Source organism: Mytilus galloprovincialis, chromosome 8, assembly GCF_965363235.1.
Source record: "Mytilus galloprovincialis chromosome 8, xbMytGall1.hap1.1, whole genome shotgun sequence".
NCBI classification, from domain to species: domain Eukaryota; kingdom Metazoa; phylum Mollusca; class Bivalvia; order Mytilida; family Mytilidae; genus Mytilus; species Mytilus galloprovincialis.
Window position 1 is genome coordinate 30,324,331 of NC_134845.1, and position 27,782 is coordinate 30,352,112.

General features: G+C 30.9%; 1 protein-coding gene across 1 annotated transcript; it reads right to left on the reverse strand.

Annotated features, from left to right (window-relative positions):
• Positions 1 to 79: 79 nt before the first annotated feature.
• Positions 80 to 24,839, reverse strand: LOC143085527 (phosphatidylinositol 3,4,5-trisphosphate 3-phosphatase TPTE2-like). Its single transcript, XM_076261914.1, has 15 exons — positions 24,731 to 24,839; positions 22,236 to 22,473; positions 21,727 to 21,930; positions 15,833 to 15,955; positions 13,531 to 13,697; positions 11,413 to 11,477; positions 10,862 to 10,922; positions 9,785 to 9,866; positions 9,132 to 9,282; positions 8,362 to 8,442; positions 7,473 to 7,578; positions 6,854 to 6,951; positions 4,168 to 4,263; positions 3,322 to 3,395; positions 80 to 2,287 (listed from the first exon to the last, which is right to left on the reverse strand). Exons 2-15 carry the CDS (start codon positions 22,457 to 22,459, stop codon positions 2,173 to 2,175), a joined length of 1,647 nt encoding a protein of 548 aa, XP_076118029.1. The 5' UTR covers positions 22,460 to 22,473; positions 24,731 to 24,839; the 3' UTR covers positions 80 to 2,172.
• Between the last annotated feature and the right edge of the window lie 2,943 nt (positions 24,840 to 27,782).

Below are 27,782 nucleotides of genomic sequence, written 5' to 3' on the forward strand. Positions count from 1 at the left end.
TATTTTATAGGCTAGATACAAACTTACCTGTCAAGGTAGAATCGTAATCTGAGTGGTACCGGTGTTTTTCAAGCCACCATAAGTTGTTTTAAATTTTCCTACTGATGTTTATTCGACATAATTTTGGTGGAAGCTATGTTTGTTTGACCTGAAAGGTTCTGTATAACTCATTTCTGGATGATAGAATCTTGTCCATATAGATGTCTTTGGTAATGTTTATCAAATTATTATACTAATTATAGTGACATTAACCTCAATGAAGGGTTATAGATGGGTGTTATTTGATGTAACTAAACTTAAATATTTTTTTCATCTGTTTTCACTAGACAATTACAGCATTTTTTTGTATAAGTGCAAGTACTATGTGGAAAAGGAATATAAATCAAATAACCAAAGCAAATTGAAAATGACTAGACTTTGGTTATAACAATTATAAATTATATCTTATATAAACACACAGCACCAAAATATAAAATCCTCTTTAGAGAAAGTTAATGAATAATAAATCAATTATGTACCATGAAATTCTATTCTAAAGGAAATAAAAATTCAATGACAAAAGAAAATTGAAAATGACTAGGCTTTAATTATAACAATTAAAAAAGTCTATCTTATCTGAAATCTAAATACACAGCACCAAACAATAACAACTTTTTGTTTAATGTAAGTAACTCTTTCATGGCAATTGACAAACTCATTCTGTGTTTCAGGACCAGCCTGACTTACAATAAAATCAACAACAAAGATAAACAATGGCTTCTATTGGGTTTTTCCAGTCTTCTAAAAAATCTGAAACCTCAATAGGTAGAAGTTGCAATTCTAGCAAAATAAATGCAGGTAAAATCTGTAAAATAATAGAATGTGAATGAACTTTTGCCAACTGGAAACAAAATTTTGTAACGTTCAGGGATCTTTTTTAAAATAATATCTTTGTAAATTCCACTAACTATTTTGGTTAAAATTAATAAAACAGATTATAAACTCTTCTAACATTGTTTTTAAAATTATTTTTTAAAATATCTGTTGATTTTTACTATAAAAAAAGAAAATGATTTTGTTTCACTATGGATACCATTTCAAAATATGAATATGGCATAATAGTAGTCAAATGTTTTATGTCAACCCTGAAAATACATTATTGTGTTCAGGGCAGATAATCTGAAAAAAAAAGTTGAAGCATGATTACCGAATAAAATATTTTTAAGCTCACATTTTGAACTTTTAAATAACAAAAATCTGAACTCAATATATTCTATAACAAACTTCTGCACAAATAACTAATCTAATAAACCAACAGTAAAGTGACCAGCAATTTGTTAACTGCAGTAAATACATAATTCCAAATTATAAAACAATTAATTTCAGTACATATTGCACATATCAATAATATATAATCTCTTTTTACAACAAATCATTTCTGTAAAATATAAATTTCTCGTAAAAATACATCAATTTAAACAAAATAATACCTCAACAACCTCTTTTCAACAAATATTTGTATATTGCACATTATAATAAGTGGTATATTTGCTAACCCATTGAATTCAGTCCCTCTCCTTCACCTATCTCTCCTACTAGTGATGGTCTGAATTCTCTATACATGTTCAACAAATTCTGGATTTTGACTGGTGCTATGCAGAGAGTCAGCCAATTAGTAGGTTAGCTAAATTTTTTTTTTTTCATTGACTAAGCATTCAAGCGTTATTGTAGTCATCATAGAACAGTGGAATGTACTGAATGAATGGAGAAACAGATTAAAATATAAAAAGCCAATAAATATAGTCTGAAAATAGAACTTGAAAAACACTTTTAAATCAAGAAAAAACAGTCGTTCATAGTTAGTTTACAAAGCAACTTCAAAACAGTCATTTCAGTGTGTTCTCCCAGGTGTATGCAATGCTCATGGAACATGATAATATTAAACAACCTAATAAATAAATGCCCCTTTACATCAATGTTCAACCTGTAAAATCATTTTTAATAATTAGTCAAAGCAAATAGGTTATAATAACATGTTAAGACAGACTATTTACCATAACAATAATACCTCTTGGTTTTTTACAGCACCATACATATATTTTAGTCAACAATTTAATGCTATTATAACTGATATAATATGCTATATAATATTATATAAACTATATGCTTATAAAACTTATATGAAAACTAAAATTATAAGTCTTCTTTATGATCTTCAAAAAGAACTTCCACCATTAACTTTTCATGGTAGAATTTCTGTCCTTCTTTCTTGTGAGGATTATCTAGTTCTTCCCTGGTCAGAACCAATCTAAATTAATATACAAAATTGCCCTTAAAAACATTGCAAAGTTCAAAAAAACTCAAGATATATAATTTAGAAATTTTCTGATCCCATTACATGATAATCATACATACTGTAAACCAACTTATTTTCATAGATACATTAAAATCTGTTAAGTCGGTTCTATCCCATTTAGCAAGGATTTCATTTCGCGATTTTCTAATTAACATGATGTGGTAAAATAAATTTAGAAAGCTCAAAGTTTAACATGACTGTTACAATATATTTTCTCATTATTTTTCTATTTGTGAAAGTCCTGAAAAATAAATCAATTGCGAAAATAAGTTAACAGTATAACAAATGAATTTATACTTCTTATGTACAGTTTCTGTTTCCAGTGAGTAGCAATAATTAATTGCTACATTAGCAAATACTTTGCAACTATCTGTTTATAAGTCAAGTATAATATTGTTTGGTAAAAATAAAATGTTAACTAGCTAAGTTCAGCTTTAGGTATCATAGATATATTGCTTTATAGAAAGTGTTTTAGATTTTAATGTTTCCTCTTAATATTCCTGTTTACAAAGTACTCTAGTAAATGTTACCCTGCTGAAATAAAACCATCTGCAGTATTCTACAGTTAAAGTGTTAAACATCTTTCATTGTCAATGCAAATTTATTTTCTTTTAAAGGAGTCAGTTGCTTGTGTGATCCATTATATTGTTAATTTTTTTTAGTCATTCCTGTTATCCTTTTAATAGAATATATGAAGTGAATGTAGATGTATGCAGCTTGTAACTACTCAAACCCAAAAACCGTAACTCTAATATAGTCAGGAAAGGGTGATAAACTAGCATGTAGATAAGAACTATTGGTTAAGACTTTCAGATTTAAAAAAATATAATCTCATTGTTTGAAAAATATCTTAAAATTTATAGTGCCTTTTAAATGTAGTAACTTTAATTTACGGGTCATATATATACCTGCAATGAATGGCTATGCTTGACATTACTATCAGTTTACAATACCATGTACATGTATCAACTTAATTCAATACATACCTATTGTCCTCTATGAAAGCAGTGTGGAACCAGAAGAAAAAGGCACAATGGTCATAGATCTTTGGTACATTTTTCTGTAAGTTAAAAAAAAAGCACTGTAGTTTCTCCAGTGGAACTTAAGAGTCTGTATGTTTTTTAAATGGACATAACTCATCACACAAACAGTTTATCATTTAAAATTTTGATTTCCCCATTTTCAAGGTGTAGGTCTCAGTCATGAATACAAAGCACAGTCCTTACAAAATTAAGGAATAACAGCACTGTAGTTGAATTGTTGCCACTGTCAATTGGCAATTTGAAGGTCGCAAATGCAGTTTTACTGGCAATGCGTAGCAGAGATAGTTAAACGGAAATTAGCGACTGTCAAATCAAAATTTAAGGTTGCAACTCTTCAACAATTTAGATTAAGTTACGTCAAAAGGGTGATTTTGAGGAAGGTGTTGGTTTATTTTTAATAATATTGTAGTAATAGAATATTTATTGAGCAAGTGAATTCAAATTTGCAGGTTCCTCCTTAGTTACAGGTCAACTGTGGATTTAATGGTATCTTTAGCCAATAAAAAAAAAAAGTTATATAAAAATTGCATTAGAATTTGAAAATCCCATTAATATGTATTAATAGAGACAAAGCAGGCTATTGATATGACCTGACAATCAAACTGCAGAAGTTGTTACTTACCAATTTTGTTGTGCAACTTAATTAAAAGATGTAAAAACAGTGGCAAAACTGGTAAATGTAAATAAGACCACTAATAGGAAATCTGATGACATGTAAAAGAAAGTAATTCTGTCTGCACTCTAGTTTTTTTGCCTTACATTTGTTCTAAAGGATACTTTAATACTTACATCACTGGAAAAGAATCTAACTTTAACATCATCTGTCAGAACTGGAACATTCTCTAATTTAACTTCAATACTGTCATCCTCTGGCAATTTACTTAGCTAAAATATAAAAATTAAAAAGATAAAACAAAACTTATATCCGTAACAAGTTCAAAAGCAAGTTTCCTCTCACTTTAAGGACAAAAGAATATGATTTCCTCTTCTATTCTAAAATTGCGTTCTTTACAATCAATTTATTTATTTATTTATAAGGATTTGATTAAAACCAACAAAAATGTGACAGATATTTAAGAGTGCCTTTTAAAATAATCATTTTTTTTTTTTTTCAATAGTCAGGATTTTACAAACCCCCTACACTACCTCCTGACAAGGGTATCAAGGGGTTAAATATAAAAAAAAAAATCAGTATACAATATATCACTGATAAATTTATTTTTAAATTATAGTATTTAATATAAAAAAAGAAGATGTGGTATGATTGCCAATGAGACAACTAACCACAAGAGACCAAAATAACATGGCAATTAACAACTATAGGTCACTGTAGGGCCTTCAACAATGAGCAAAGCCCATACAGCATAGTCAGCTATAAAAGGCCCCAAAATGACAATGTAAAACAATTCAAACGAGAAAACTAAAGGCCTAATTTATGTACAACAAGAATGTGTCCACAGTACACGGATGCCCCACTCACACTATCATTTTCTATGTTTAAAGGACTGTGAAATTGGAATAAATTCTCTAATTTGGCATTAAAATTAGAATGATCTTATCAAAGGGAACATGTATACTAAGTTTCAAGTTGATTGGACTTCTACTTTATCAAAAACTACCTTGACCAAAAACTTTAACCTGAAATTTGCACTATCATTTTCTATGTTCAGTGAACCGTAAAATTGGGGTCAAAACTCTAATTTGGCATTTAAATTAGAAAGATCATATCATAGGGCACATGTATACTAAGTTTCAAGTTGATTGGACTTCAACTTCATCAAAAACTACCTTGACCAAAAACTTTAACCTGAAGCCAAAAACTTTAACCTGAAATTTGCACTATCATTTTCTATGTTCAGTGAACCGTAAAATTGGGGTCAAAACTCTAATTTGGCATTTAAATTAGAAAGATCATATCATAGGGCACATGTATACTAAGTTTCAAGTTGATTGGACTTCAACTTCATCAAAAACTACCTTGACCAAAAACTTTAACCTGAAGCCAAAAACTTTAACCTGAAATTTGCACTATCATTTTCTATCAGTGAACCGTAAAATTGGGGTCAAAACTCTAATTTGGCATTTAAATTAGAAAGATCATATCATAAGGAACATGTGTACTAAGTTTCAAGTTGATTGGACTTCAACTTCATCATAAACTACCTCGACCAAAAACTTTAACCTGACATGGGACAGACGGACGAACGGACGAACGAACAGACGAACGAACAGACGAACGAACAGACGGACGAACAGACGCACAGACCAGAAAACATAATGCCCCTACTACTATCGTAGACGGGGCATAAAAATTTAACAAAAAACAAAAATGTAACACATAAACAAACGACAACCACTGAATTACAGGCTCCTAAGGTTACATATAAATTTTATTTGATTAATTCTCTCTCTTTGACTTTCTCTCATACAATACAAGTACTCTTCACTCGTTTGCTTTGCTACAATATGTATCTTGTACATGTATATGCAACAAAAATGTAACAGATATTTGAGAGTGCTTTTTAAAATAATCAACCAAAAGTTTCATGATTTAATAAAATACAGAAGCACAATAGCCAATAAAGTTGTGATCTTCATGGTTTTGTGGAAGAAGAAACAAACTACTTACCTAACTACCCCATAGTTATCACTTCAACAGAAACAATTTCCAACTTACTTTAGTAATGATTGCAAGCAATATAAATAGATACCGGTATTGTTCAAAAACCAAAATTGTCCAAATTTCACTTTTTAATGGCTGCTAGACATTTAATCAACTTATATTAAAATCTATTTTTCCTTGATTGAGGAAACCTAGCAGTTTCATGGATATTTGATATTTTGGATTTGCCAATCTCTGATTACAAAGCCTATAGAAATTTTCTAATTCATTGAACATTTGAATTCGTGATTCAACTAGCTGTACCCACGAAACACACGAAAATTGGTATGCAATGAATAATAATGAATCCACAGCATATGATTTTTTCCAGAAACAAAACATTCCCACAAATGTCAGTCTATTTATAGTCCCTATGACCTATTTCAGCCACGGACTATTTTAAAAAAAGTTTTGGTTAATGTGTAACTTATGATTTTAAACATTTAGTCCTTAAAATAACCAAAATTTAAGTCTCCGGAAACCTGTTGTGAGTCTGATCTTTCACCTAGTGACCTAAACATTTATTAACACTTCATAGCATTAAGTTTGGAAGTGATACTTGTATGGTTTAGAATATTTTATTAGGAAACCAAAATATTAAATTCCAGGCTTTAATAACAAGCAGTTTTCATATCATGAGCTGAAGTTGACTTTATCAAAATTGCTATTTCATATCATTTCACATAAAATACAATAAATTTAATTTAAAGTCAGATTATAATTAGCTTTTTCCTTTAACTATGAACAATTTCACATGAGCACATTTTCTCAAACTATTAGTAAAAAACAGGTCTTATAATAATATATACTTACAGTGCAATTTATATTCTGACCTAAATTACATTCATATATAAGTAATCCATCCACTCTGATTTCCATACTGAGGTCTTTTCCATCAGCATTACCTACACCTATAAACAGTAGAAAATAAACAAACCATTAACCTTGATATCTATAATGAAAACTTTACCATCATCAATATGAATTTGTTTTTAACATAAGTACTGAAATTTATCATTGTGTAACTAAAAGGCATCTGAAAAGGCAAATGTAAGATTGATGTTTCAACAATATTGTGCATTTTAAAAAGATTTTTTTTTTTTAAATGCTCCACAAAAGATTTTATGTGCTTCTATAGATATATATCAGTTTCAAAACATTTGGTTGGGTCTATTAATAGTTAGAGAATAGAAACCAATATTGGGATGTATGTACGGACAAGGGTTACACATAATGCCCCCTTTGCCTAGCAACAAGGACAGAAAAAGTCATATAAATTATAAAACAATTAGTGTAGAATTTTGACCTAATCATTGTTTTTCATAGTTGTCATTAATGTTAAAATACTTCAGTGTCCAAAAATACTTTATTTCAAAAATAAAAGTAATGTCCAAAGTACTGCATTAAAAGTATTTTCCTATAATAATATTACCAGTTAGGTTAAAGATCTTGATAGTTGATATCTTCTTCGGTACTTGTTCAGGTACTTTACCATCTAGTTTCTTCTTTACTTTCTCAAAATATCCAACATATCGACTCTATAAATATATGTAAGGAGACAGTGTGTACTCTCTATGTGTATATGTTAGTGTAAATTTTAAAAAGTATTCAAATGCCATGAATTATGTTGTTTTAAAAAGATCATATTTTGTTCTAATTTGTAAATTCTTCAAATGATCAACTTAATAACTTCTAATTAAAAAAATGCTGGCCTTTTAAGTTAGAAAATAAATAATTTCATAAAATAAATAGTTGTTTTGGGATAGGTTGTGTATACAAACATTAAAAATAAAGTTACCAAAAACTGTATGCATCAATCAGTGTTACTAGTGTTGACTGGCTTGGTATGAACCTCCAGATGTAAATTAACTTTAAATATTTATTGTAATCTGAATATTATTTCCAATCTTGTTCTACAAGTTGAATATAAATGAAACAATCTGGGTTTATATAAAAGATAAAAGACAGCAACTAATATACATTCATTATAACAATGCATGACAATGCTGATTTGGGACAGACATGTAAATATAGTAGGGTAAAACTAGTTCTGAGAGCACCCAGTCCCTATTCATACCAATCAGTCTCTATTTCATCACAAATGGAGGATAACAAATGAAAAATGGATCTTAGAGCACTCTTTAAAACTATGATATCCTTTTTATCATATTATTAAGTTTTTTTCCTAATAATTATTTAATTTAATTTTTATTTGGTTTAATCCAGTGTAACATATTTCATGCATTTATAAAAAAAAAAAAAAAAACACATTTGTATAAAATTGAGAATTGAAATGGGGAATGTATATCTTTATATCATACCTGACTAGGAGTTTCAACACCTTGAAACTTTTTACCCACAGATAAATCTGTTCTTCTGTCACCAAAGTATTCTAAACTTTCCTGAAATGACAAAAACCTATTTTGTTATCATACAAAACACCAGAATTGTCTCCCTTATACTAGGATTACATTTAATTTTGTCAAGTATAATTAAGCTGTAAATGTATTAAAAAAAAACACAAATGTTTGTTTACTGAAAATAGTATAAGCACAAATTCTTTATTAAAGCATTTCTAAAAGCAGAAAGTATGTATAATACACATATTAGATTGTTTGTTCCTTGGTGAGTTTTATGCATTTATGACGCTTATCTTGTGAAAAATATGGAAAACAGTCATACTAGCAAACTTTGGTGTCTAAATGACAAACTGTCATATGTCAGCAAGAAGGGGTGTATATTGTTGATTTGGAGGCTTGTACACAAATTATAACACAAACTTTCAGATTGAAAACAAACATTAGAATTTATTATAAAACCAATTCTGTTATAAATACACTCTTACATTAGTTTAGTTGACAATTATGGTTGATATGGTTGTTCACCATAACAATAAAATACTTTTCACATTTCTACTAAAAGTTCCTTTTGGTGACAGACTACATTGACCTGTGCTTGAAGTATGGTGTTAAACAACTTATCAATTCCATTGAAAATGAGTATGATGCAGTAGACTGTATTACTCCTACAGGCAAATTACCCTTTTTTAAGTGATAATATAACCTTACATCATTGACTTATTTATAATTACCTCTGCACCGTCAAATAGTCCACATTCTATTAGCCAGACACATATCATTGTACCAGTTCTCCCTTTACCACCTTTACAATGTATGGATATTACATTCTGTTGATCTTGGGCCATAAATTCTCTGGCATTATCACAAAATTCAATCATTTCCCTAAAATATAACATAACAAAACGATGCTTAAGTAACTCAATTCATGCATGTTCAAAATTTTCCATCAATTTTATTGGTAATGATTTCAAATGCTATTCAACCTAAGAACTACTGTGAATTCTTTATCATTACTTGTTGGGTAACTTTGTTTTGGACTTCATGGATATAAGGTTACCATAATTTTAAAGTTCAAAATATATAATATTTTCTTAACATTTTTATGCTGACCTTAACTAAACTTCAAATTAAATATCCATGAAAATATCCATGAAAGTACAATTTTTCACAATCCACAAAAAACAAGTCCTTACGAAAATAAATAAAATCAATATATATATATGCTCTACGAAGGCACTAATGTTTGCTTTATATGTCAGATAGACCAATTAATATTGTTTGCTGAAATATCCTGCAAACCTTGTGCAAAAGTCATATCAATCCACTACACATTAAAATTAATATTTTTTCTATCCAGCAATTCTGTTTCATTTATATACAGTACCTTACTCTTGGAACATTATGATCATCAATAAAAATTCTCTCCACTCTGTTATGGAACAATGTCTCATCATAATCTCTTTCACCTGAAAAACATTTTCTAATTATAATCAATACACCATATATATTTTAACATTATGGAAAAAGTACATTAATTTTCAGAAAGGTCACTAGGGTCAATTTTTTTTAAATTCCAGATTAAATGTTACAAAAAACTAAAAGAAGAATGTGTCTTCAGAACATAAATGCTCCCCCCCCCCTTCAGGCTCAGCATTTTATCAAGTTAAAAAAGGGCATAACTCTGGAACAGTAAGTGATATACTGTCCAAATTTTAACTCTGTCTGCTTGTTGTGGTTCTTAACATTGTGCAAGAGTTTCATAAATTTTGGATGAGGCAAACTCAAGTGAGTGTGGAAACAAAAAAAAAATCCCATTTTTTAAGTTGTTAAGAGGGGCATACCTCTAGAACCAAAGGTAACTGAATGCCCAAATTTAATTTCTGTCTGAAGTATTATTTTAGCATTGTGCATGACTTATATAAAATTTGAATGAGGCAAGCATAGTACGGAAAAATTTGCAATTTTCCAAGTTACATGTATAAAGGGGCATAAATCTTGAACGATAAGTAACTTACTAACAAAATTTAGTCTTTGTCTGTCACTGTGTGATGTGGTGCTTAGCATTAAGTTTGAGTTTCATAAAATTTGGATGAGGCAAACTTAAGTTAGTTCACTGAAACAACAAATTTCCAACTTTCCAAGTTATAAAGGGGTGTTACTCTATACGATAGGGTAACTCTTAATGTCTTGTTGTCTACTGCTGGGGCACTCAAACTAATTTTGGCATCTGAAAGTCTCTTTAAAAACTTTTCATATAAGTGGTTTTAAACTAGGTTTTTTTACTATCACTTTTAAACTCCCTTAGCACCTTAGCAGTAAAAAAAAAACACATAATGCATTATCTTTATTATAACAACCTTATGATATAAAATGTCAAAATAAGCAAACAAGAAGTTCAACTAGTGTAATGAACAAGACCTTTTTTGATTATCTCAAAACAAATTGAATAAAATAAACTTACTACATAAGTTGTAAATCCTATAGTGATCTTTGTGTTTTGTGTTGAAAAATCTGGCTACTTCCTGCAATAAATTGTAACTTAATGTTAAATAAAGGATATGGTGTATTCATTGTGACACAAAATCACTACACACATGCAAGAAAGTTTCTGAATTAAATTAAACCAATGATAGACATATTTTCAAATTGCCTCATTGTACCTTTCATAACATTTCTTACATCACTTGTGAAGTTGTGTAAAATGAATATGCATGCATCTGTAGCAAAGACACAACCAATTTTCTTTCAATAATTTAGTGTACATACAGTACTCCGCCATAAGTATTTGTAAAAACAACAATTGCAGTCACGTCATGGAAGGGTAAGCAAGTTTTTGTGATCATCTCTATGTAACAATGTTAATGCCAGAATTTTTTCTAATTAATTCATATACAATTTACATATTGAAACCTGTATATAAAGGTTTCAGGGGCCTCAGTGGCCAAATTGACTGTAGTTGTTAACTACATCTTTTCTATGATAGTTCTATACAAGAATAATTAGAAAAATTACCTCTACAGGGTTCCTATACATGGCCATCATTCCTTTCGATGGGAAAGACATGGCAATAACTCTCTCTGGAATAACAAAACAAATATTAATAATAAAACGAAATGCTCAAAGTCACATGAAACCTCAAATTAAAAAAAAATGATTCATATGTTTTTTTATAACTAAATGGATAGTTTTCATTATAAAACTTATGTACAAATACTTTTTACTGAAGAAAATTCATTAATTTGTCCACATTTAGAAGAAGTTTACTTTTTTTTAATTGCTTGCTTCCAGGAAGCAATTTGCCGAAATATTTTCTGTATGCAAGTGACCTTAGCCCGACCCTTCTCATAAAAATCCGGTGATCACAATACACATGGATCTGTCATTGAAATAAACTATTATCTGATTGTTCATGTTATACACATGCTCAATATCCATGCTTCTTTGTTGATTGTTTATTATAAGGTGAGTAGGTGACAATCGGTAAACTACGGCTTCAAAACACGACAAATAATTAGCTGCCATATTTTCACAACATAACATACAGAGAGGGGAAAAAATTGACAATTATACAATATGTTTGCGTAATAAATTATATAATCGTGCACAGAAGACTAAGTTTATGATATATACATGCATTGGTTCAAGAATTTGATACAATTTTTTTTCACCAGTCGATTCATATGACTTTAAATTGTACATAGTACTGAAGATGACCTTGAATTGTTATCAACAAGCTTTCCATGAGAATTGTCCCCTACCTTTTAAAATTCATTGTACTGGAACAAAATGCTAACTTGATCTATTACTTCTCATGGTGTAAACTATATAACAGTTATCAAGTCAATATCATCAAGCACGACAGATAAAAGTGTTGAAAACAGATTATTTGAGGGAATCCAAGGACCATTACTCTGCACAAAATCATCAGACGAAAACAAAATTTTAATTTTTATCTGTATCTTCTGTCATGATAAAACTATATACCAATCATCAAATTAATATCTTCAAGCACAAAGAAAAAAGTGTGGAAAAGTGATTTGCAGGACTGACGAATGAACAGATAGACAGACAGACAGAGTGCAAACCTTAATGCCTGTCTTCATTGGCAGGGGAGTACTAAAGAAGATGCATTAGTGAAGTTGGAGCCAGTTAGCTTTTTACATCAATCCTGGTTGGTGGTGAGGAAAAGATTGGCAGCTTTTAACTTTTCTTGTGAAATAAAGTCAAATAAGCTGTACATGAACTAAATAATTGTAAAATTTAAGCAATTTCTGTAATTTAGTTCTTATTTCATTTCAATATTACCTTTATTTCTCCTATTAGTTCAACAAAAAAAAAGGACATTAACAAAAATGTATGCTTCTTTCGGAGGCAGATTGTGAGCTTTAATGAACGGTGACCCCATCTTTGTATTTCATTTTTCTATTAAGTATATGATAAAATCCATTTATGGAAATATATAGCGAAATCCTATATTTAAAAAAAATAAATTTATACCCGTGCCCCCCTTAAGCAAGAAGTATGTACATATTTTAGAATATGTTAAGTGGGTTCCTCAATGCTAGGAAAATATCAGATTGAGTTATCTTTCTTTATTTGGGTGTGCTCCAACTTTCTGTCATAACGTTTTCTCCCTGAAACTACAGTAAATATTGTAAATTGTGCCCAAGTTGTCGTATGCACATTTCTTCAAATATAATTACCGACTGACTGATTCTATTTGAATGAAATAATGTTGATGATCATTAATGACCCATCGGATAAACGGATTACCCATAACAACAATTATGACACCAGCTGTAACTGTTAATTAGCTTGGGGTTGTAAACAGTCATAAACTTTTCGCCAGGTAAAATATAGTAATTAGTGGATCATATCAATATGAACAAAATAATATACAATTGATCTTCAAAAAAGGTAGGGTGCCCTGGAAACTGTAAAAAGGACACAGGGCGGCACTCTAGAAAGGGCGGGCGCGGCACCCTCTGAAAAAGGCCTAGCTGGAACACTGTTCATCAAGAGTCATTTTGACCATATCACCATGTTTGAATCATATTCTCTAACATGTCTTTCTGAAATTTACATTTATCATTAACCTGAAAATTTTTAATTCATGTCCAAATATTCTACCTGTAATGTAACAAAGGTCAAGGTCAAACCCATCCTTTTGATATCTTCTTTTATTCTGTGAGATAACCCTTCTTGATGCAGCAGCTACATGTCTTTTCTGTTGAACCATTATATACAGTATCCTTAATATTCTGATTATTCGGAACACTCGACCAATAACAAGAAGTCTGTAATGTAAATATTATTTTAATAGACCAGGCCAATAATTTAACATCAAGGTGCCTAATTAAAAACCAGATGCTCCGCAGGGCGCAGCTTTATACGACTGCAGAGGTTGAACCCTGAATGGTTGGGGCAAGTATGGACACAACATTCAAGCTGGATTCAGCTCTAAACTTGGATTGTGATTAAATAGTTGACACAGCATAGGTTTCGGACACAGAATGAATGTGGTCTAATGAACTTAAAATATTTTTTTTTTACTTTGAGCAATTCACTATGCTGTTGAATATTAATCCTCTCAAAAAAATGTTTGAAGAAATTTTCTTTTTATTTATGAAATCTGAAATGAGAAAAATTTAACCCCCCCCCCCGCCCCATTTTTTTTCACATCCCCCTTTCCCTTTTTCCAAAACTGATCTCAATTCAAATTTCTAATGGAGTTTGCAACAATAACTACTCATTTAAATACATCATAAAATATTAAAATGTAACAAAAGGTGCTTGTTATCACTGAATGGTAAAGATTGTTTTAATTTATCAGTCGGTAGTAAAAGTGAATATACATTGTATATTGTATAAAACAATGATTCAAGTTGATTCAACTACTATTCTGGACAAAGAAAGATAACTCCAATCAATTGAAAATTTCTTGCTATTGCACAATATTGTGCAATTAGATATTTCTTGCTATTGCACAATATCGTGCAATTGAAAATATTTGCTATTGCACAATACTGTGCAATTGAAGATTTCTTGCTATTGCACAATACTGTGCAATTGAAAATTTCTTGCTATTGCACAATACTGTGCAATTGAAGATTTCTTGCTATTGCTGAATACTGTGCAATTGAAAATTTCTTGCTATTGCACAATACTTAATATAATAATTTTGGATCCTGATTTGAACCAACTTGAAAACTGGGCCCATAATCAAAAATCTAAGTACATGTTAAGATTCAGCATATCAAAAAAGCCCAAGAATTCCTTGTGTTTAAATTTCATTGATTTCTATTTACTGATACTAAAGTTATTGTGTGAAAACCAAATATAATGCTTATTTGGGCCCTTTTTTGGCCCCTAATTCCTAAACTGTTTGAACTGAAACTCCCAAAATCAATCCCAACCTTCCTTTTGTGGTCATAAACCTTGTGTCAAAATTTCATAGATTTCTATTTACTTATACTAAAGTTATGGTGCGAAAACCAAGAATAATGCTTACTTTGGCCCTTTTTGGCCCCTAACTCCTAAACTGTTCAGACCTCAACTCCCAAAATCAATCCCAACCTTCCTTTTGTGGTCATAAACCTTGTTTTTAAATTTCATTGATTTCTATTTACTGATACTAAAGTTATTGTGTGAAAACCAAATAAAATGCTTATTTGGGCCCTTTTTTGGCCCCTAATTCCTAAACTGTTTCAACTGAAACTCCCAAAAACAATCCCAACCTTCCTTTTGTGGTCATTAACCTTGTGTCAAAATTTCATAGATTTCTATTTACTTAAACTAAAGTTATAGTGCGAAAACCAAGAAAATGCTTATTTGGGCCCTTTTTGGCCCCTAATTCCTAAAATGTTTGGACCAAAACTCTGAAAATCAATCCCAACCTTCCTTTTGTGGTCATAAACCTTGTGTTAAAATTTCATAGATTTCTATTCACTTTTACTAAAGTTAGAGTGCGAAAACTAAAAGTATTCGGACGACGACGACGACGCAGACGACGACGCCAACCTGATAGCAATATACGACGAAAAATTAAAATTTTTGCGGTCGTATAACAAAGGTTTTTGAAATACTAGTATTGAAATTTGTTCTTTTTCTTTTTTAATCCATTGCCTGTGCTGCAATTTATTTTGCAATGGAAATCACTCATGATTCTCATTGATAAATATCAAAGATTGACATTTGTACCAAAACCTAAAGCTGTTTTCCCTCTTGCTCTGTACAGGTTAAACTATCTGCTTTGTTGGAATATTCAGTCAAGCCCACAACACAAAATTAATTTTGAATAAATGTGTACTTCAATATGAAATGTGTTGTCTTTATTTTTTAGCAAATAAATATAAAAAAAACAAACTATTAATATTTTGGTCTTTCTTTACTGATCACTATGTTAGGTGTGATATAATGACGGCTTACTAACCTTGCATAGTTAGACTGACAAGATTTTGAATCTGCCAGAGCTACAAATACCATGTCAACAATGAATGAAACTACAACAACTATCCCATCAATAACATCAATTATACTCTGGAAAAACTGCCTCCTGAAAAAAAACCAATAAAAAATTAAATACTGCATCAACTATCCCATCTATAACATCAATTATACTCCGGAAAAACTGTCTCCTGAAAAAAAAACAATAGAAAATTAAAAAGTACATAAACTATCCAATATATTACATCAATATATTGAGAAAAAAAATGCCTCCTGAAAAACAGAATTTAGATACATTGTACTACATTTATAACATCATTTATACTCCTGAAAACAGAAAATCAACTATCCCATCTATTACATCAATTACCCAGTATACTAAATTACAAGGAAACTTAATACATTACAGGCTATTATTTGAACTTGGAATTATTATCAATTATGGAATTTACATAATTTCTTGGTTTGAAATTTTTTTCATAAATTCCATGTTTATTCTATACTTTAATGTTCTGTGCTGTGCACAACACTTTCTATTACAAAGAAGATAGTACATTTTCAATAGAATGTACTGTGCTGCGCACAACACTACCTATACAAAATACATTGTATGGAAAGTGTTATGAACAGCTCAAAACATTATAATACCAGATAAACATTGAATCTATTAAAAATTTCAAGCACAAGAAATTATGCAAATTCCATAATTAAAAATAATTCCAAGTTCAAATAATAACCTGTTACATGTAAAAATGATTGATCTGCCATGATTTTCAATCCAGACCAAGACATTAGAAGAAACAAATTTCATCCAAATTAATATTGACATTGTTTTTGATTGCATACATGCAATTTTCTATACAATTTACATGTCCCAAGGACATAACTCTGAAAAAAAGAATGTATAGGTGCTGATTTTGGAACTGGTTCCAGATATTGCTTGAGATAATTTTATAATAATCCTACATGAAAACTAGGGTCTATTTAATACAACTTTTCATATAAATTATATTTCAAAGGGGCACATGCCCTTTTAAAATAGATTCTTGGCAATGATTTTGAAACCTTTGATTTGAATTTCAAAAAAATGTGCAAAGAATCATATTGGTGAGAGTGTTCATAAGACTGGATGGATAAAGATGCCAAATTTTCTAACCCAACATAGCAGTGCTTAGGGGACATTAAAAGAAAAGCATTCCAATTAGCACTGCTGATGCACATTTTCGAAGGCAACAACTCCAATATAATTTTTTTTTTATAATTCTGCATAAATATCCAACAAATAAATTTATACAACCATAAGATATTCAAATAGATAGGAGAAATTGGAATGTGTTAGTGACAGATATCTACCACTTAATTGTGAGTGTCTCATTCATTGTTGGCAATCATACATCTCCTTTTTTTTTATTTTTATAAAATAAAACCAGGTGCTCTGCAGGTCGCAGCTTTATACGACCGCAGTGGTCGAACCCTGAACAGTTGGGGCAAATTTGGTCACAATATTCAAGCTTGAAACTGTCTGAATTTGGATTGTGATCAAATTTTTGACATAATATAGGTTTTTGTCACAATATAAATGTGGTCAAAGATCTAACAAATCTATTGCACAATACTGTGCAACTGCACAATACTGTGCAACTGAAGATTTCTTTTTTAAACTTTTGAAAACAAGCAGTGTAAGGGAGGTAATCAAGTAATCAAACATATATATAACAGCAGTCTTCACGCTGAACTGCTAAATCTACAGGCCCACAGCTCAATTTTTGAAAATTTATAATTAGGTTCTGTTGGCCTGTAGGTCTGATTTTTACAGGCCCGGGAGCGGGCGTGAAGACTGTAACAGTATTCTTTAAATTTTAATTGCATTACCTCCCTTACACTGCTTTTAAATTGTCTAAATTGTCCTTCAACCAGAAAACCCCTTGTTTTCCCCCTTTTTTGCCCCTAATTGCTTAATGATTTGGGCCATAGACCCCCCCTCCCTTCCCCCCCCCCCCCCAAACCATCCCTTTGTAGTATGGACACTTGTGGTATAATTTCAGGGAGGTATATACACTTGAACACAAGTTATTGACTGAAAACTACAAAAATGCTTATTTGGGCCCCTTTTTGACCCCTCACTTATTGAAACCCCTCCCTCCCACCTTGGAGCAAGAACCCCAAAACTCAATTCCAGCGTTTCCTTTGTAGTAAGAAACCTTGTAGCATAATTTCAGAGAGATCCATTCACTTTAAACCAATTTTTTGCCTGTAATCTAGAAAAATGCTTCTTTTTAGCCCTTTTTTGCCCCCTTATTCCTAAATGTTCAGGGGTATCAATCCCAAACTAAATCAAAGCCTTCCCTTTGTTATGTAGAACCTTGTGGTACTATGTCAGAGAGATCCATACAGATATACATAAGTTATTGTCCAGAAACTACAAAAATGCTTGTTTTTGGCCCCTTTTTGGCCCTTAATTCCTAGACTATCTGCCCCATAACCCTTAAAATAAATCTCAATCTTCTACTTTATGGTATGAACAATGTGGTTCAATATCAGAGCAATTGAAATACTTCTTGTCCTGAAACTAGATAAATACTTGTTTTGGGCCCCTTTGGTCCCCTTATTTCTAAACTGTTAGAACCATAATCCCCAAAATCAATCCCAACTTTCCTTTCTGGTAACAAATATTGTGTTAAAATTTCATTGATTTCTATTTATTTATACTACAGTTTTTATCCAGAAAACCATCCGTCTTCGGACGACGTGATACCAATATACGACCAATTTTTTTAAAATTTTAACTGTTGTATAAAAATGCTTCAGTACCTACTGTTATAATAGTTAGAAGTGCAAAGCAATTATTCGAAATAAACTTATGTAATAGATAAGGAAATAGATTTACTAATAATCTTTTGTTTACTTAAAAAATCATTTCTGTTTATTTAAATCTAGTCTGACAAGTGTCAAATTAATTTTTATAGCAAAACATCCTTGGGCAGGGGTGCATTATTGTACTACTAATTATATAACCCAGGTGAGTAGGGTGCAATACAAGCAATCTATAAAAACCTCTTAGTGCCATATCACCTACGCAAATTTAAACACAAAAAAGTACACCCATTTCATATGAGAAAATTTTGTTTTATGTGTGCACTTGAAATGAAAATCTTATCTATTCAAAACATTGACAGAAAAAAAGCTTTCTTTACTTAAATTCTTACATTTGCACATGTCTTTGTAAGCTGATTTGGTAGGAGGTATTTATTCACATTTAATTCTTTAAATATTTGAAAAAAGGTTAAAAATGTAGGATGCTTATCAATCATTCAAAGGTATTTTACTTTTATAAAGATCTTAAATCATAATTGGAGCAGAAATATTTTTTATGTCAACCATTGATAATCTGCAGAAATAGATATAAAGGTTGTATGTACATAATACAATAAGTCCTGTGCAAACACTTCACAATTAATTGGAGTAAAGAACTAAATATAAAAAAATGAAGTAATATTTAACTTTTTAAATCTCAGCACTTTTTAGTAAATGAAACCAATTTAAGTGTTTTATTATCAATATCTTAAAATTTACATAAGCTCAAATATTTAATAGTTCATAAGTACAAATGTCCCCTCTATGGTCAATTAATACACACAAAAAATTGCATTATACAAAAACAAATGCACTAGAACAGAAGCTATGGTTTATTGAGAGCAGTCATTCAGTATCACATGTATTACCAATGGCTGTATTTCACTGAAGAAAACAGTGGCCATGGACTCATAGCAAGTTACTGCTGTTTGAACACTAACCTTAACACTTACAAATGTACAATGCTCAGGGATAGAACTTAAGACTTTGGCAATGGTATCCCACAGCTTAAATTTTGTAGCCCAAATACATAGTCCTATACAAGAAAAGCAGAAATTTCAGTAGCCCACACCAAATTTTAGGGGCCATTTGCCTGTGGGCCCCTGCTAATTTCATACCCTGATGCTGAATTGTTTTCTGAAAATGTCTTAACTTTTGTTTATTTGCAAAAATATGCAAAGTACATGCAAATTAGCTTTACCCTGCTGCTGAGGCATATTGATTCCTTTAAATCTCAGATAGTGGATCATGGGGCAGGGTGGACAAATCATATTGAGGTGCTGCAACCATTTGTCAAATATCAAAATAGATATAGAAAGATGTGGTATGAGTGCCAATGAGACAACTCTCCATCAAAGCATATATATGTCAAATGGCAATAAAAGAAATTCTGAATTCTTGATCACTTTTGGTATTTAGAGTTTCCTCTATGTTTTGTACTTTTCAAGATATATTGTAAGAGTCAATTACAAAATTGATTAGTAACAAGAATGTGTCCATAGTACACAGATGACCCACTCACATTATCATTTTCTATGTTTCAGTGGACTGTGAAATTGGGGTCAAAACTCTAATTTGTCATTAAAAGTAACAACACTTGGTCAGCACCTCATAAGTAACATTCATGCTATGTTTGGTTGCATTCCATTCAGTGATTTTCAAGGAGAAGACTTGTATGCATTTCCCATAGGGTTCTACATAAACTAAGTCCCCTGCTGGTGCCCATCTTGGATGATGGATCGACTACAAAGTAACAACACTTGGTCAGCATCTCATAAGGAACATTCTTGTTATGTTTCGTTTCATTCCATTCAGTGGTTCTCTAAAATAAGAAATTTGTATGTATTTTCTATAGGGTCCTATGTTAAACTAAGTCCCCTACCTCCCCTGCTGGCGACCATCTTTGATTTTGGATTGGCGACAAAGTAACAACACTTTGTCAGCACCTCATAAGGAACATTCATGCTATGTTTGGTTTCATAACATATTCAGTGGTTCTCTAAAAGAAGACATTTGTATGTATTTCCAATAGGGTCCTATGTTAAACTAAGTCCCCCCGCTGGTGGCCATCTTGGATGATGGATCAGCTACAAAGTAACAACACTTGGTCAGCATCTCATAAAGGACATTTATACTATGTTTTGTTTCATTCCATTCTGTGGTTCTCTAAAAGAAGACATTTGTATGTATTTCCAATAGGGTCCTACATAAACTATGTCCCCTGCTGGTGGTCATCTTGGATGATGGATCGACTACAAAGTAACATCAGTTTGTCAACACCTCAAAAGGAACATTCATGTCATGTTTGGTTCCATTGCATTTAGTGGTTCTCTAGACAAAGTTCAAAATGTAAAAAGTTAACGTCGACAATGGACGACGAAAACCAACAAAGACGACAAACGACAAGTGATGAGAATAGCTCACTTGGCCCTTAGGGGGAAAAACGAAGCACGTACATTGAACCAAACACAAGAAAACAAGAAATAAAACGTCAAAACACAAAAACACTTCAAATAAAGAGGCCAAAAACATTGCATGAAAATAACGCTTTACCACCCTCTTATTGTAATTGACAGTTTTTGTGGATAGAGGGAAAACTATTATTATATTTTTGAGCTGTTAGGTGTATCTCTATTTCAATGAATGCTACATTACTCCTGCATTGACAAAATTTATATATTTATGTAGCATATATACATTTGTAAGAATAGAAAAGTCTGCAATTGCTATGGGATAATAAATAGAAATTAAACAGTAATTAGAATGAGGCCCACAATTACTATGAAGTAATTATATGAAATTTGTACAACTACTTGATAAGCTGTTAGAGATTTATTACAAGTCACATTTTTAACATAGAAACATCAATTAACAGGACAAAACATAAATTATTCCACCAATGAACAATTCCAATACATATGTTTATGCCTACAAGAAGAAAAATTGTTAGGATATATATATCTGTTTCAATGTCTATATAAATTAAGCGGTGCTACATTGCATATGAATTATCTAAGAATTTCTTACCCTTCATAAAACAATCTGGCAAAGACTTCCAGGAGGAAGAGACTGATGATAACATGTGATATATTCTCTAAAGTATCGTCACTGCTACACTCAGAACCAGCTAAGTCTATAATAACCAAGGTAAAGTCCAATAATATCAGTAACATCAACACTATACGGAACACAGGATGTTCTATTACTCTTTTTACAGAGGCCTGTAATGATCTACAAATATACAAAACAAAATTAGTTACATTTACATAACAATTAAACCAGTTTTTCTGTTATTCTCTTTATAGAGGTCGGTAATGATTTTTAAATATAACACCATACATGTAACTTATGATAGGAAACAAGATCTGCAGCAATTATTATTTATTTATAAGAATTATATTAAAGTGTATAGAAAATTTGTTGAACATTTAAATTTATGGTTCACCTAGGGCCATAATCCCTAAAATTTACAAAAACTATTACCCTACAAAAATGCAAAAATGTACAAATTATAATATAGACAATGAAATTCTTACTGACTGAGGGAAAGCTGTTGTTTGGCTGATGGATCATCAATATATTCAACACCTTGTTTTGTTTCTGTGGAGTATATTTTCAAGGTTCCTATGTCATCCTGGTCTTTGTCAACTTTAATGTGGACATCTTTAATATTAGATGATGTTTCATCTACAGCCTGCAGATCAACAGAAGTATGAGCATTTGATGTTTGGTCTTCTCCAAACCTTTCATAGTTATTCATTTTGTGAACTTTGTCTGAAAAGATGAAAGAGAAGGACTTGTCATTCTGTCATGTTTGTAGAGACAATATCTTTAATGTGAACTTTGTATCAACATCATATATGTATATGCAAAATTAAAAAGCTGCAAAACAAAATTATTTTATTGACTGTAGCTAGTATGTCATGTACATACTAATGTCAAAAAAATAATGCAAATGCATGTATACTTAACATATGGTATAAGTCCTCACATTATATACATGTATTTGTAAAAATTGGATCTTCTCTGATATACATCAGGGGTGTGGAAATGCTATGCCCGACTCGCCCGACTCGTACATTTTAACACACGGACAAGTAATTATTTTTGTCTTGGTTGCCCGTGGACAAGTAAAATAATATACATGACAAACTTCAAATTCAGCAAAAATATAGGATTAATTTCAAAACGTATAAAGATGTTTAATTTATGTAAAAGAAACCAATAATCAGCGAATAAAAACATCAATGTTCATGACGATAAATATTACATAACTCCGGAAATAGATCGATTACCAAAATGAGTAAAAATAAGTATGCAAACCCGAGTCGCGTAATATTGCATTGGCTTTGTCCATTGACCCGGGATCGTCGATTATATTTTATCCACTATTCACCGGAAGTGTCAATTCTTAAGATTTTGAATCGAGATTCAGATTGATGAATACTTTTAAAATAAAACATCGGGCAAGCAAGACAAAAAGAATGACGAATCGAAAGCATGAAACGCAATCGGAGATGGTCAAGGTGTAAAAAAAAAAAAAAAAAAACGGAAGCGAGAATATCGGATATCGTGAATATCAGATTATCCCTTGGAAAGAAATTCAGATAATAAGTTTTGTTTTTGTCTTATTTATAGATCAAAGGCAACCTTATGTGTTGTCTAAGTGGTAAATAGAAGTGTTTAACTACCAAAAAAAAAAAAAAACAAGTGTGTCAGTTGCTAGAAATAATTAGTTAATCTATTACTTAGTTTCCATTTCTTGACTCACTGTCCTCTAAATTTAGTATATTATGTAGTGTACCTACTGGCTACAATTTTTTATTAAAAAACAATACTGAAAACTTTACATGTCATTTCATTTAGTTGGTTTGCTTTTGAGTTTCTGTCCCATTGATGTTATAAACCCATTTCCAACATTCCTAAAATTTTACACCTATATATAAACCAATTGATTTCACTGATTTGTTTGGGATGCAAAACAGTGCTAAGAATCATATATTAACTAAACAATAAAATACTACAATATTTATTGGGACCATCAGGGCAAGTAACTTTTTTTCCGGACAAGTAAAATTTACAGTTTTACTTGCCCAGGGACAAGTACTCACAACAAATATTTCCACACCCCTGTACATGTAACTACAGGTAGTCTAGTATGAAAGACTCTAGTGTCCCTCGTCTAGCTTTATGTACATGTATATCTTCAACAATGGACATCTCAAACATGTCAGACTGAGTCCGACTAGAAGAAAATTCATGACAAAAAAAAAAATTTGTTGATATTGCAGATTATTTTTTCTGTTTACAGTTTTTCACAAACTACAAAAAAGCTTTCCAGACTATCTGTCCTATGAATAAAATACTAACAATTTCAGCAAAATTTGCCTCTATCGTATATCTTTGTAGTCACCAGTTTTTTTGTACTCACACTCCAAATTCAACCAATCAAAATGCTTGATTTCATGTTTTGAGCATGATTTTTGTACTCCAAGCACTAAGCAAAGTTTTATGACTTCAACCCCTTGTCTTGCTGATCAGACTTCAACCCCTTGTCTTGCTGATCACATTTGCTATTTATCATTAATACTAAAATTAAAGGCATGCAGATTATAACAATTCTCCCGAGTTCAAAGTTGGGTGTATAACAATTCCTTTTTGAATTATTTAATATTATATAAAACAATCCCTGCATGAGGTTACCAATTGAAGGAAACAGAAATTTAACAATAACGAACAGTTAGTCTGATCAACCCCTCCCCCTTTTCAGCTGTTCTCACTCTCAGGCAGGCAGTGCACATCTCTTTTTCTTAAATTGAATTTTATTAACAATTTTCCTGTTTTGTTTGACTTCTCTGTGTTATTAATTCAATAATTCCAAACTAAATTACTGTATAACATTTAAAGACAATGTGAAGGAAAGGGGGTGGATGCTTGAAAAAAAAATCGTCTGCTAAAACTTTCTTTGTATTGTATTATAAGTTTCAATTTATGATAGCATTTGTTAATGTTATGTTTCCCTGGTCTCTACCTTAGATTTTTAAGTAAATTAGTAAACTGCGGGCAATGTTCTTTAGCCCATGATGTTCTATACGGTCTTTTCTTGGTCCAAAAACTTTTACTAGTTTACAATCAGTTAATAATGTCTAAACTCCTTTCATTGGATAAATCATTGAATCATAAACCAATCATAGTTCATTTCACATACAAACTACTTAAAAGAAAAAATCATATCGGACACATCTCCGGAAAACGGATATCTTACTGAAAATGGGTGGTATGGGAGCACGTATGGGAGTCTAAAATAAAAATGATAGAATTTGTTCATAATTTACCAAAACGTAGTATTTATCGAAATATGTTCAAAAATACAATAAAAATGACAAGTCACCGCACATTTTCTCAAGCTACAGGTTGTGACAAAATGACACATTTTGTATAAAAAAAAACACCATTTTGTGATTAGAAACTAAACAAAATGATAGAATTAATAATTTAGGAAAAGATAGCTTTAAGACAATTCTTTAAGAATATCTAAAGAAAAGATAGGGTCACCGTGCTGTTTTTTTCTGTCTTAAATACAAAATAGAAAAATTCCATGTAGACATCTTCAGAAAATGAACTGTTTTAGAGTTACCACCCCTTAAAATGTCCCATTTAAAAACATTTAAAAAAAAATCTACATTTATAAAAATATTCTTATAATTGGTTCTTTTGAATGGAACTTCACCTTAAATATCTGGCATTTCTGCATCAAATTTTGCTTACTTGATTATGATAGATAATCTGGACAGTTAGGTTCTCCGTTTTTTACAATCCAAGATGACGAAAGACACCCATACCACTTTAATAAAAAAAGATGTTTCAATATGCAATATTGAAAAGATAGTCAATTATAAAATGCTAGTGCCAAAAAGTGTAAAGTACTACTTATTTAAAACAGAGACTTATCTAAATGCTGTAAAATATTTTGAAACTAAAAAACACCTCCCGCCATTGCTAATTATAGTGCTCATAAATTATATATATCGTAATAAATAATTTGTAAATTTTTTTAAAGCTGAAATTCTTTTTCTGATGGAATGTCTAACAGCAACGACAAATACTGTTAAATTCTGCTCTCAAATATGTTATAATTTTACTGAAAACATGATCGTGTAATAGAGGCATACATTAGTCACCTTACACATTTATTCTTTTTGTTTTACTTGCATCATATGTTTTCTTGTAAAATAAACTTTAAGTTAGCATAGAAAGTCCCTGGTTTGCCCGTAAAAGGGTACATATGATTCCTTAATTTGCTATTCAGTTAACAAAAATAATTCAGTATACCCCTATTGACTGAATTGTTTGAAAATACTTTCTTGTAGTATGAAATTATCTTTGAACTGAAAGAACGGGAAACTGCTAATCTCTGGAACCGTTTTCTGACACAACTCTGTTACGGTGACTGTTTCAAATATGTTACACACTCGATTATCAAAGTAAAAGAATATTTTTTTTCGTTTTTAGCTTAAACCAATGAAACACAATTAGACACTTAGAAACGAAAATATATATTGTATGCAAAAAATCTCTAAAAAAAACTACAATACACAACAGTACATAGTCTAATCATATAAACACTAAGTCGCAGTTAGAAGCAGAACAAGAACATGTTTCATTACAAAGTAAGGGTCCACATGGGGCATACATAGAATGTATGTATTAGAAAAGGAATTGACTCAGCATAGATACATAAAATTTAAATACACAATCACGATACAATTAAACTGTACTAAAGCCCTTGGTTTATAGTATATAATATACATGTAGTTACACGAAAAATAAATAGAGTTAACTCATATAGACTGATAAATTTCTAAACAGCATTAAGGATCTGATTGTCTTCACAGCCTAATAAATAGATGCATTTTTGCTGATTGTCCAGCCCAGACAGAGAAGTTATATTACGATACATAAGTAACCTTCAACGATCGATATGATCTTAATCTCCCCGACTTTAGACAAACTTGGGATGATTTCAACAAAGACTTTCCCGAAAGTCTGCCATCAACATCGCGTTTTGTAATAGAAGTCTGAATCCAATGTTGTATAATTGGCATACAATATATATACTGAGAAATATCAGAAACGTTTTTAAAAGACTTGAAAAATACCAAAACATTTCATTTATTTAGAATAGATCAAAACCAGCTTTAACATAGAATAGAGAAACGAAACGGTGAATGTGTCAAATAGACAACATCCCGACCATATACTATATATATATAGCAGAAAACAGCTCAATGCCATCATGCCATGTTTCTTCAACGCACCCGAGCCGGCTTCTCGGCTCGCGCTAAAAAAAACTACTTCAGCGAAATGGACGGCACACTAAACTCTTAAATATACAGCAATTAATGAACCTAAAATTAAATTTAAACAAAACACACACACAAGAATAACAAGGTCTAGAGGTTGCTAACTAGGAACAAGTAAAAAAAAATATACCGGAGAATTTGACTCATTTTGTATCATATTTAGCCCCTTTTTTCTTCATTTTTTTTGGAAGGATTAAAGGGGGTTTACAAAATATGGTGTTAAACTATCGGGCACGTTCCAGCCAATTTAAACTTAAATGCATGTATATATATGTAATGGTATATAAACAAATTATAGAGTGGGTCAGTGGTTGTGTGGGTGTTTGCAATTTTGAAATGAATATGATATTAATATCTATAGTAAGGTACTGATTACACTGGACAAAATTGATTTGTGGTCGTTATATTAATTAAACTTTGCTGGGAGTCATTCGTAAATGAAAACCACTCGTTACATTACTAATACTTTTAATAGCTCAATAAAGATTAAAGTCCATTACTTTTTTTCGATGTTTAATAACTGCTTTTATGTTTATATCTTTATTAATTTTGTCGGGTGAAAGACGAATCAATGTTGAAGGTATCCACAAACAATTTTTCTATTAAGTCAAATTTGTTTTCTTTCTTTAAGCATGTGCAAACAAATGAAGACAGGGTTTATCAAGCAGTCATCATAAATAAAAAGATCTATCAAAGGTGTCTACCTGATAGGTGAAAGAA